At 45.4% G+C, this 13,112-nt stretch overlaps 1 protein-coding gene across 1 annotated transcript in view; it reads right to left on the bottom strand.

Moving 5' to 3' along the window:
• Positions 1-8,290: 8,290 nt before the first annotated feature.
• The window catches only part of LOC138664646 (NXPE family member 2-like), a 123,893-nt gene continuing 119,071 nt past the window's right edge, over positions 8,291-13,112 (bottom strand). Inside the window, exon 4 of the mRNA XM_069751532.1 lies at positions 8,291-8,950. Coding sequence (XP_069607633.1) covers positions 8,415-8,950 — 536 coding nt within the window. The 3' untranslated portion in view covers positions 8,291-8,414. The remainder of the gene's footprint in view (positions 8,951-13,112) is intronic.

Raw genomic sequence — 13,112 nt, 5'->3', positions numbered from 1 at the left:
TGAGCGTAATTATGATGTGGGCAACCGAGAGTTGCTGGCCATGAAGTGGGCATTCGAGGAATGGCGCCATTGGCTTGAAGGAGCCAAGCATCGCGTGGTGGTATTGACTGATCATAAGAACTTGACTTATCTCGAGTCTGCCAAGCGCTTGAATCCTAGACAGGCCCGTTGGTCGTTATTTTTTGCCCGCTTCGACTTTGTGATTTCGTACCTTCCGGGCTCTAAAAATGTGAAGGCGGATGCTCTGTCTAGGAGTTTTGTGCCCGACTCTCCGGGTTTATCTGAGCCAGCGGGTATCCTCAAGGAAGGAGTCATTGTGTCTGCCATCTCCCCTGATTTGCGGCGGGTGCTGCAAAAATTTCAGGCGAATAAACCTGATCGTTGTCCAGCGGAGAAACTGTTCGTCCCTGATAGGTGGACTAATAAACTTATCTCTGAACTTCATTGTTCGGTGTTGGCTGGTCATCCTGGAATCTTTGGTACCAGAGAGTTAGTGGCTAGATCCTTCTGGTGGCCATCTCTGTCACGGGATGTACGTACTTTTGTGCAGTCCTGTGGGATTTGTGCTAGGGCTAAGCCCTGCTGTTCTCGTGCCAGTGGGTTGCTTTTGCCCTTGCCGGTCCCAAAGAGGCCTTGGACACATATTTCGATGGATTTCATTTCTGACCTTCCCGTTTCTCAAAAGATGTCAGTCATTTGGGTGGTCTGTGATCGCTTTTCTAAAATGGTCCATCTGGTGCCCTTGGCTAAATTGCCTTCCTCCTCTGATTTGGTGCCTTTGTTCTTTCAGCATGTGGTTCGGTTGCATGGCATTCCTGAGAATATTGTTTCTGACAGAGGTTCCCAGTTTGTTTCAAGGTTTTGGCGAGCCTTTTGTGGTAGGATGGGCATTGACCTATCCTTTTCCTCGGCTTTCCATCCTCAGACTAATGGCCAGACCGAACGAACCAATCAGACCTTGGAAACATATCTGAGATGTTTTGTTTCTGCTGACCAGGATGATTGGGTGTCCTTTTTGCCGTTGGCTGAGTTCGCCCTTAATAATCGGGCCAGCTCGGCTACCTTGGTTTCTCCATTTTTTTGCAATTCTGGGTTCCATCCTCGTTTCTCTTCAGGACAGGTTGAGTCTTCGGACTGTCCTGGTGTGGATTCTGTGGTGGACAGGTTGCAGCAGATCTGGACTCAGGTAGTGGACAATTTGACCTTGTCCCAGGAAAAGGCTCAACTTTTCGCTAATCGCAGACGCCGTGTGGGTGCCCGACTTCGTGTTGGGGATCTGGTTTGGTTATCTTCTCGTCATATTCCTATGAAGGTTTCCTCTCCTAAATTTAAACCTCGTTTTATTGGTCCGTATAGGATTTCTGAGGTTCTCAATCCTGTGTCTTTTCGTTTGACCCTCCCAGACTCCTTTTCCATACATAATGTATTCCATAGGTCGTTGTTGCGGAGATACGTGGCACCTATGGTTCCATCTGTTGAGCCTCCTGCCCCGGTTTTGGTGGAGGGGGAATTGGAGTATATTGTGGAGAAGATTTTGGATTCTCGTGTTTCTAGACGGAAACTCCAGTATCTGGTTAAATGGAAGGGTTATGCTCAGGAAGATAATTCCTGGGTTTTTGCCTCTGATGTTCATGCTCCCGATCTTGTTCGTGCCTTTCATGCGGCTCATCCTGGTCGGCCTGGGGGCTCTGGTGAGGGTTCGGTGACCCCTCCTCAAGGGGGGGTACTGTTGTGAATTCTGTGGCTGAATTCACTCCTGTGGTCACAAGTGGTATTGCAGCTTCTGAGCTTCCTTCCTCAGGTGTTCTGGTGAGCTCGTTAACTGCTTCGTTACTTAACTCCGCCTGATTCTGCTATCCCTGCTCCTTGTCAATGTTCCAGTGTTGGATCTGAGCTTCTCCTGATTGTTCCTGTGACCTGCTGCTCTGTATAGCTAAGTGCTTTTTTGCTATTTTGTTGCTTTTTTTCTGTCCAGCTTGTCTTTTGTTTTGCTGGTAGCTCTGAGAAGCAAAGGGTGTACCGCCGTGCCGTTAGTTCGGCACGGTGGGTCTTTTTTGCCCCCTTTGCGTGGTTTTTGCTTTAGGGTTTTTTGTAGACTGCAAAGTTCGCTTTACTATCCTCGCTCTGTCTAAGATTATCGGGCCCCACTTTGCTGAATCTATTTCATCCCTACGTTTTGTCTTTTCATCTTACTCACAGTCATTATATGTGGGGGGCTGCCTTTTCCTTTGGGGTATTTCTCTGGGGGCAAGTCAGGCCTATTTTTCTATCTTCAGGCTAGCTAGTTTCTTAGGCTGTGCCGAGTTGCATAGGTAGTTGCTAGGCGCAATCCACAGCCGCTATTAGTTGTGTTTAGGATAGGATCAGGTGTGCAGTCTACAGAGTTTCCACGTCTCAGAGCTCGTTCTTTTGTTTTTTGGTATTTGTCAGATCACTGTGTGCGCTCGGATCGCTAGGCACACTGTGTCTCTGGATTGCCTTCATTACACCTTTCATTAGCAGACATAACAGGGTAGTTGAGAACCTCTTTAAGTCTTCCTCATCTTTTCTTTCTAGTCAGAACTTTTAAGGAATTATCAAACTATCAATGAGGAACTATCAACTAGCTATGAGGTAAAACTAGAATGTGAACCTGAGCTAGGCCTCCACCTTTAACCCCTTCCCGACCCATGACGCCACGTAGGCGTCATGAAAGTCGGTGCCAATCCGACCCATGACGCCTATGTGGCGTCATGGAAAGATCGCGTCCCTGCAGATCCGGTGAAAGGGTTAACTCCCATTTCACCCGATCTGCAGGGACAGGGGGAGTGGTAGTTTAGCCCAGGGGGGGTGGCTTCACCCCCTCGTGGCTACGATCGCTCTGATTGGCTGTTGAAAGTGAAACTGCCAATCAGAGCGAATTGTGATATTTCACCTATTATAACGGGTGAAATATTACAATCCAGCCATGGCCGATGCTGCAATATCATCGGCCACGGCTGGAAATACTAGTGTGCCCCCACCCCACCGATCGCCCCCCCAGCCCCCCGATCTGGCCGGTACACTGCTCCGGCTCCCCTCCGTCTAGTGCTCCGCTCCCCCCCGTGCTCTTGTCCGCTCCCCCCGTGCTCCAATCATCCCCCCGTGCTCCAATCACCCCCCCTGCACTCCGATCCACCCCCCCATGCTCCGTTCCAGCCCCCTGTGCTCCGTTACAGCCCCCCGTGCTCCGTTCCATGCCCCCCGTGCTCCGTTCCACGCCTGCCGCACTCCGATTCCCCCCCCTGTGGTCCCCCCCACCCTATCATACTTACCGATCCTGCCGGGGTCCCGTCCGTCTTCTCCCTGGGCGCCGCCATCTTCCAAAATGGTGGGCGCATGCGCAGTGCGCCCGCCGAATCTGCCGGCCGGCAGATTCGTTCCAAAGTGCATTTTGATCACTGAGATAGATTATATCTCAGTGATCAAAATAAAAAAAATAATAAATGAACCCCCCCCCTTTGTCACCCCCATAGGTAGGGACAATAATAAAATAGACATTTTTTTTTCCCCACTAATGTTAGAATAGGGTTAGGGTTAGGGTTAGGGGTAGGGTTAGGGGTAGGGTTAGGGGTAGGGTTAGGGTTAGGGCTAGGGTTAGGATTAGGGGTAGGGTTAGGGTTAGGGGTAGGGTTAGGGGTAGGGTTAGGGGTAGGGTTAGGGTTAGGGGTAGGGTTAGAGGTAGGGTTAGGGGTAGGGTTAGGGTTAGGGCTAGGGTTAGGGTTAGGGGTAGGGTTAGGGGTAGGGTTAGGGTTAGGGCTAGGGTTAGGGTTTCGGTATGTGCACACGTATTCTGGTCCTCTGCGGATTTTTCCGCTGCGGATTTGATAAATCCGCAGTGCTAAACCGCTGCGGATTTATGGCGGATTTACCGCGTTTTTTTCTGCGCATTTCACTGCGGTTTTACAATTGCGATTTTCTATTGGAGCAGTTGTAAAACTGCTGCGGAATCCGCACAAAGAAGTGACATGCTGCGGAATGTAAACCGCTGCGTTTCCGTGCAGTTTTTCCGCAGCATGTGTACAGCGATTTTTGTTTCCCGTAGGTTTACATTGAACTGTAAACTCATGGGAAACTGCTGCGGATCCGCAGCGTTTTCCGCAGCGTGTGCACATACCTTTAGAATTAGGCTATGTGCACACGGTGCGGATTTGGCTGCGGATTGGCCGCTGCGGATTCGCAGCAGTGTTCCATCAGGTTTATAGTACCATGTAAACATATGAAAAACCAAATCCGCTGTGCCCATGGTGCGGAAAATACCGCGCGGAAACGCTGCGTTGTATTTTCCGCAGCATGTCAATTCTTTGTGCGGATTCCATGTTTTACACCTGTTCCTCAATAGGAATCCGCAGGTGAAATCCGCACAAAAAACACTGGAAATCCGCGGAAAATCCGCAGGTAAAACACAGTGCCTTTTACCCGCGGATTTTTCAAAAATGGTGCGGAAATATCTCACACGAATCCGCAACGTGGGCACATAGCCTTAGGGCTAGGGTTGGAATTAGGGTTGTGGTTAGGGTTGTGATTAGGGTTAGGGGTGTGTTGTGATTAGGGTTATGGCTACAGTTGGGATTAGGGTTAGGGGTGTGTTGGGGTTAGTGTTGGAGTTAGAAATGAGGGGTTACCACTGTTTAGGCACATCAGGGGTCTCCAAACGCAACATGGCACCACCATTGATTCCAGCCAATCTCGTATTCAAAAAGTCAAATGGTGCTCCCTCACTTCCGAGCCCCGACGTGTGCCCAAACAGTGGTATACCCCCACATATGGGGTATCAGCATACTCAGGACAAACTGCGCAACAATTACTGGGGTCCAATTTCTCCTGTTACCCTTGTGAATCTAAAAAAATGCTTGCTAAAACATCATTTTTGAGGAAAGAAAAATGATTTTTTATTTTCACGGCTCTGCGTTGTAAACGTCTGTGAAGCACTTGGGGGTTCAAAGTGCTCACCACATATCTAGATAAGTTCCTTGGGGGGTCTAGTTTCTAAAATGGGGTTACTTGTGGGGGGTTTCTACTGTTTAGGCACACCAGGGGCTCTGCAAACGCAATGTGATGCCCGCAGACCATTCCATCAAAGTCTGCATTTCAAAAGTCACTACTTCCCTTCTGAGCCCCGACGTGTGCCCAAACAGTGGTTTACCCCCACACTTGGGGTATCATCATACTCAGGAGAAACTGGACAACAACATTTTCGGGTCCAATTTCTCCTGTAACCCTTGGGAAAATAAAAAATTCTGGGCTAAATAATTATTTTTGAGGAAAGAAAACGTATTTATTATTTTCACGGCTCTGCATTATAAACTTCTGTGAAGCACTTGGGGGTTCAAAGTGCTCACCACACATCTAGATAAGTTCCTTTCGGGGTCTAGTTTCCAAAATGGGGTCACTTGTGGGGGGTTTCTACTGTTTAGGCACATCAGGGGCTCTGCAAACGCAACGTGACGCCCACAGAGCATTCCATCAAAGTCTGCATTTCAAAACGTCACTACTTCAATTCCGAGCCCCGGCATGTGCCCAAACAGTAGTTTACCCCCACATATGGGGTATCACCGTACTCAGGAGAAACTGGACAACAAATATTGGGGTCAAATTTCTCCTGTTACCCTTGGGAAAATTAAAAAATTCTGGGCTAAATAATTATTTTTGAGGAAAAAAAACGTATATTTTTTATTTTCACGGCTCTGCATTATAAACTTCTATGAAGCACTTGGGGGTTCAAAGTGCTCACCACACATCTAGATAAGTTCCTTTCGGGGTCTAGTTTCCAAAATGGGGTCACTTGTGGGGGGTTTCTACTGTTAAGCCACATCAGGGGCTCTGCAAACGCAACGTGACGCCCACAGAGCATTCCATCAAAGTCTGCATTTCAAAACGTCACTACTTCAATTCCGAGCCCCGGCATGTGCCCAAACAGTAGTTTACCCCCACATATGGAGTATCAGCGTACTCAGGAGAAACTGGACAACAAATTTCTCCTGTTATCCTTGGGAAAATTAAAAAATTCTGGGCTAAATAATTATTTTTGAGGAAAGAAAACGTATTTATTATTTTCACGGCTCTGCGTTATAAACTTCTGTGAAGCACTTGGGGGTTCAAAGTCCTCACCACACATCTAGATTAGTTCATTTGGGGGTCTAGTTTCCAAAATGGGGTCATTTCTGGGGGATCTCCAATGTTTAGGCACACAGGGGCTCTCCAAACGTGACATGGTGTCCGCTAATGATTGGAGCTAATTTTCCATTTAAAAAGCCAAATGGCGTGCCATCCCTTCCGAGCCCTGCCGTGCGCCCAAACAGTGGTTTACCCCCACATATGGGGTATCAGCGTACTCAGGACAAACTGGACAACAATATTTGGGGTCCAATTTCTCCTATTATCCTTGGCAAAATAGGAAATTCCAGGCTAAAAATCATTTTTGAGGAAAGAAAAATTATTTTTTATTTTCATGGCTCTGCGTTATAAACTTCTGTGAAGCACCTGGGGGTTTAAAGTGCTCAATATGCATCTAGATAAGTTTCTTGGGGGTCTAGTTTCCAAAATGGGGTCACTTGTGGGGGAGCTCCAATGTTTAGGCACACAGGGGTTCTCCAAACGCGACATGGTGTCCGCTAACAATTGGAGCTAATTTTCCACTCAAAAAGTCAAATGGCGCGCCTTCCCTTCCGAGCCCTGCCGAGTGCCCAAACAGTGGTTTACCCCCACATATGAGGTATCGGCGTACTCGGGAGAAATTGCCCAACAAATTTTATGATCCATTTTATCCTACTGCCCATGTGAAAATGAAAAAATTGAGGCGAAAAGAATTTTTTTGTGAAAAAAAAGGACTTTTTCATTTTTACAGATCAATTTGTGAAGCACCTGAGGGTTTAAAGTGCTCACTAGGCATCTAAATAAGTTCCTTGGGGGGGTCTAGTTTCCAAAATGGGGTCACTTGTGGGGGAGCGCCAATGTTTAGGCACACAGGAGCTATCCAAACGCGACATGGTGTCCGCTAACGATGGAAATAATTTTTCATTCAAAAAGTCAAATGGCGCTCCTTCCCTTCCGAGCCTTACCATGTGCCCAAACAGTGGTTTACCCCACATGTGAGGTATTGGTGTACTCAGGAGAAATTGCCCAACACATTTTAGTATCCATTTTATCCTGTTGCCCATGTGAAAATGAAAAAATTGAGGCTAAAAGAATTTTTTTGTGAAAAAAAAGTACTTTTTCATTTTTACGGATCAATTTGTAGAGCACCTGGGGGTTCAAAGTGCTCACTATGCATCTAGATAAGTTCCTTGGGGCGTCTAGTTTCCAAAATGGGGTCACTTGTGGGGGAGCTCCAATTTTTAGGCACACGGGGCTCTCCAAACGTGACATGGTGTCCGCTAAAGAGTGGAGCCAATTTTTTATTCAAAAAGTCAAATGGCGCTCCTTCCCTTCCAAGCCCTGCCGTGCGCCCAAACAGTGGTTTACCCCCACATATGAGGTATTAGCGTACTCAGGACAAATTGGACAACAACTATCGTGGTTCAGTTTCTCCTTTTACCATTGGGAAAATAAAAAAATTGTTGCTAAAAGATAATTTTTGTGACTAAAAAGTTAAATGTTCATTTTTTCCTTCCATGTTGCTTCTGCTGCTGTGAAGCACCTGAAGGGTTAATAAACTTTTTGAATGTGATTTTGAGTACCTTGAGGGGTGCAGTTTTTAGAATGGTGTCACTTTTGGGTATTTTCAGCCATATAGACCCCTCAAACTGACTTCAAATGTGTGGTGGTCCCTAAAAAAAATGGTTTTGTAAATTTCGTTGTAAAAATGACAAATCGCTGGTGAAATTTTAAACCCTTATAACTTCCTAACAAAAAAAATTTTGTTTCCAAAATTGTGCTGATGTAAAGTAAACATGTGGGAAATGTTATTTATTAACTATTTTGTGTCACATATCTCTCTGGTTTAACAGAATAAAAATTCAAAATGTGAAAATTGCGAAATTTAAAAAATTTTCGCCAAATTTCCGTTTTTATCACAAATAAACGCAGAATTTATTGACCTAAATTTACCACTAACATGAAGCCCAATATGTCACAAAAAAACAATCTCAGAACCGCTAGGATCCGTTGAAGCGTTCCTGAGTTATTACCTCATAAAGGGACACTGGTCAGAATTGCAAAAAACGGCAAGGTCTTTAAGGTCAAAATAGGCTGGGTCATGAAGGGGTTAAATGTAACCGTGACCCCTTCCTATATAATAAGTACACCATTGGTTATATTTTCATTTCTTCTCAGTTTTTTATTATCTTATCTATTAGTATGCTTCACAACAACATAGTGGCCTCAATTATAGGATTCCAAATTCAAGATGTGAAGTAGAATAGAATAGAAAATAATTGGATTTTTTACTAGTAAAATTAACAAATGTATGTAAGGAGCAAATCTATCTGGCTCTTGACTACATGTTCTGGAGGATGAACATCATGTGTATTGTGAGCAACAGTCATGTCCCAAGCATCAACCACAGCAACAGGAAGATTTCTGAAGACATCTTTCAAAATCAGGTTGTGGATATACCCGTGGAAGTCACTGAATCTCTCTGAACTAAGATCATCATTTCTTGTATTTTCAGTTTTGATGATGACTTTGGTATCGGGACTCCTCAAAAAGAGACGAATCAAAGACTTTTGCACCAGAATAACTCTTCTAATAAAAAGTTGGACCGGGAAAGGTCTGAAGTGCTGACCCAAACAAATGACAATCACATAATTGGAACCTCCAGCTAGTCGATCGATCTGTTCATGGACATAAGCATCATCTTTGACCATGTAAATGCGACTTGCAACAATTGGATGACTGTGCTTTTTCCACTGTAAATTAATATTTCTTTTTTGATCTACTGCTACCATCAAAGTATCCATTCCTGCTCTATGCAGATCAAATGTCTTGAGACCTGTTCAAAAAGACAAAGAAAAATATATACTTTAAAATCATCAAGACCACGTAATGCTACAGTCAAAATCATGGGCCTATTGCAATTGTTCTGCTACAGCCTATGGATCATGACAAATGCAAAAAGGTAATTACCTTGGGCCCTTAAACATTTATAGGCAGTCTATATGCTAGAAGCTTAAGTTATAGAGCTGGCTGTGTTATTATTTAGCAGATTCTGTCAGAACTTCCGAACCCCTAGAGTGGACCCACAGTACTGATATAGAAGGGTTAGATCCAGATGAGAAATTGGACATGCAAAACACCAGCTGCAGCAAGGTGAGAAATGTTATTCTTACAAACCTGTTTTGCACTTGCAATCTCTCATCTGGATCTCTCCATACCTCTGGGTAAAAGGCTGCGAACATGGTTCAAAGAATCCACATCACCAGTGAGTTTTGTGTTTGTTTTCTGTTTATGTCCGTATGAGAGTTGAATAATAGAGTTATAAGATGATAATTGTTATCTGTATTATTTGTCAGTGTCCTAATTGGTTGTGTATTTGTTTAGTGTGTGTAATACAGAGCTGGGATAGAAGACTCTGTGCAGTGTTGTTATTTTGGTCATTTTGGATTGGCAGTACATTATATGAAGCTGTATTTTGTATTAGGACCGTGGTTTTTGTTGTTTGGCCTTAAAGTGCTTTCAGAGTGTCAGTGGACACTGCTGCAGTTTTTGTTATATAGAGTTGTGTTAATTCCAAAGTGCAAAATAGGCAGGCTGTGTGAACCTTGTATGTATGTATGAGTGATCACATAAGTATCATTACTTCACTACTTATCTAACTGTTGTTAATTGTCCAGGATAAATGAGTTGTGGATATTTTTAATGCACATTTAATTTACATCTGAGATTCAGTGAAGCCTGTGTTATATATGGTTTGACATTGGATAGGTTTCTATATGTGTTTTGGCCGGACGCGGTCAGAATCAGCTTATTCAAGTTGTGCAGTGATCTGCCTGTATAGAGAAACTGTTTTTAAGCCGAGAGGATGAATGTTTTGTAGAGATTAAGGCCATGTTCACACAGTGCGTTTTTTACTGCGGAACCGCAGCGGTTTTGCCGCTGCGGTTCCGCAGCTGTTTTCCATGCAGGGTACATAACAATGTAACCCTATGGAAAACAGTCACTGCTGTGCACATAATCCGTAATTTCGTTTAAAAAGCCGCGCAGAATAGCTGCGGCAAAAAAGAAGGAGCATGTCACTTCTTTTTCCTGAACCGCAGCGGTTCTGCACCCATAGACCTCCATTGTGAGGTCAAAATCGCAGTAAAACCCGCAGATCAAAAATATATCTGCGGGTTTTACTGCGATTTGATGTGCAGAACCGCTGCAGCAGGAAGTGCGGGGGAGCGGGCGGAAGTGCGTGGGCGGAGTGTGGCTGCCCCCCCGTGCTCCGATCCCGCCCCCCCGTGCTCCGATGCCCCCCCCCCGTGCTCCGATGCCCCCCCCCCAGTGCTCCGATGCCCCCCCCGTGCCCTAATCTCCCCCCCTTATACTTACCCGGCGTCCCGGTGTCCGTCCGGCCGTCTTCTCCCTGGGCGCCGCCATCTTGCAAAATGGCGGGCGCATGCGCAGTGCGCCCGCCGAATCTGCCGGCCGGCAGATTCGCTCCAAAGTGCATTTTGATCACTGAGATATAACCTATCTCAGTGATCAAATTAAAAAAATAGTAAATGACACCCCCCCCCACTTTGTCACCCCCATTGGTAGGGACAATAAAAAAATTCAGAATTTTTTTTTTTTTTTTCACTAAGGTTAGAATAGGGGTAGGGGTAGGGTTAGGGGTAGGGTTAGGGTTAGGGGTAGGGTTAGGGTTAGGGTTAGGGGTAGGGTTAGGGGTAGGGTTAGGGTTAGGGTTAGGGGTAGGGGTAGGGTTAGGGGTAGGGTTAGGGGTAGGGTTAGGGTTAGGGGTAGGGTTAGGGGTAGGGTTAGGGTTAGGGGTAGGGTTAGGGTTAGGGGTAGGGTTAGGGGTAGGGTTAGGGTTAGGGTTAGGGGTAGGGTTAGGGGTAGGGTTAGGGTTAGGGTTAGGGGTAGGGTTAGGGTTAGGGGTAGGGTTAGGGGTAGGGTTAGGGGTAGGGTTAGGGTTAGGGGTAGGGGTAGGGTTAGGGGTAGGGTTAGGGTTAGGGGTAGGGTTAGGGGTAGGGTTAGGGGTAGGGTTAGGGGTAGGGTTAGGGTATTTTCAGCCATTTTAGCCCTAAAAAGCTTCCTAGGAAACACACAGTCTCTGCATAGAAAACTGCAAAAAAAGGATAAAAAAACGCATCAAAAAACGCATCAAAAAACGCATCAAAAAAGGACAAAAAAAGGACCAAAAAAAGGACCTGCGTTTTCTGCCAAGAGCTGCAGTTTTTTAAAAAAACTGTCCTGAAAAAAAAAGGATGGAAATCCTGAACGTGTGAGCATACCCTAAGTCTGAAAACTGCTGCATTCTGTTTCTGTGTGTAAGACAACAAGCTCTTATCTGTGTTTATAGCTGATGGGAGGGGCGAACCCCTGCGCAAATTGTTTGTGATTTCTCCTCCTTGTGCTGCGGGCCAGAGAAAGGGGGGGACATGGAGCTGCGCTGAAGAATATGGAGCTGTGCATATTCTGTCCTTGGTTCAGTACGCGCTGAGAGATTTGTGTTTAAAGCAATAGTACTGTATGTATTGAAGTAGAAACAAATATCGTAAGTTCAAGGTGGAATTTGAAAGTGAAAAGAACTGTGCCTAGTTTTAGAGGAAACTTGTAAGTGATTGAAAAGATTGGCAATAGATTCACCTGCTTCAAGTTGAGTGATTGATATAGCAAATTGAGGATCAACGGAGGAGGTAGCCAACTGCACGGCTGATGTAGTAGGTGGTGTAACCTCCTACAGTCAGCCTACGGCACATAGGTGGTGTAACCTTGCCGTTCCATGGAGCTGTGCTAGCCAGCTGATCTACCGGGTGGTAGGTGCAGGGGGGAAAGGAAATAAATCCAAGAAGATAACCTTATGTCTTAAATAAAATTGCTTTATTTATAAAGTGCAAGGCAAGGGGACAATGATGACAATAGAGTCATCCAACAGTATTTAAAAACAAACAGTGCATGTGGGACACTGAGACAACTGCCTACCAATCCATAGTAACAGACTACTGCACCACATAAGTGCAACAAATTAGCATAGTCAGGTCAATATGGGGCAAGAATAGAGTCATAATGGACTGAAGTGCTAACAAGTCACAATATATTAAACAGTGCAGTATTAAGCACAACATACGACATTGACACTAATTAGAAGCTATATAGAGCGGTAATAATCCTAGGTAAGCGCAGCGCCTCAGTGTCCGCCCCAACGCGCGTTTCGGAACACATTCGTCAGGGGGCGCATAGCAAGCTGAGAAACATGTGCGGTATAAAAGGCCGAAAACCGGAAGTGAACCCGTGGCGTAACCCGGATGGGAAGGCGCATCTCCTAGCAACCGCCGGCACAACCAAGGGAAGCAGCGTCATCCGGGCCATGCGCACTGGTACATGTGGGGCCCCACAAGACCAGTGTACACAACGCACCGGAGCGCCGTTCACCTTGGAGAATCTGCCTGGCGGGTGCATGCGCAGTGGCGTACTCGGGGAATGGACTCCATAGAGGATATGGGCAAAGAAGGGAAATAGATCGTACCGATCTGGAAGGATAGTTATAGCATACATAATCATATATGAGATATATATTTTGACCATACATGGAAAATATAATGACATACTGTACTAAAAAGCAGCTTTTGGAATAAATAACAGTACGTAGGCCGATAGTACTTAACATATAAACATCACGTCACATATGGTTATAGAATCATCACATGTCAAGCAATAGCGGCAATAAAGGTACTAATTTCCATAAACTACAAAAATCATAACTAACAGCAGACTTCTTTTCCATATAAATAGTATACATATATATATATAGCATGCATGAAATTAAAATGTCCACCAGATGGCAGTATGATAACAGTTTCTTTTATTCATCTTTTAGGCTACGTTCACATTAGCGTTCCGCTAATGTGCGTCGCTGTTGCGTTGGCGACGCAGCGGCGACGCGCCCCTATGTTTAACATAGGGGACGTGTGCGTTTTTTTGGTTGCGTTTTTCGACACGTGCGTCAT

The sequence above is a fragment of the Ranitomeya imitator genome, chromosome 2 (assembly GCF_032444005.1).
Source record: "Ranitomeya imitator isolate aRanImi1 chromosome 2, aRanImi1.pri, whole genome shotgun sequence".
Classification (NCBI taxonomy): Eukaryota; Metazoa; Chordata; class Amphibia; order Anura; family Dendrobatidae; genus Ranitomeya; species Ranitomeya imitator.
Note: the sequence above shows the minus strand (reverse complement) of the source record. Positions and strands in the feature narration are given on the sequence as shown.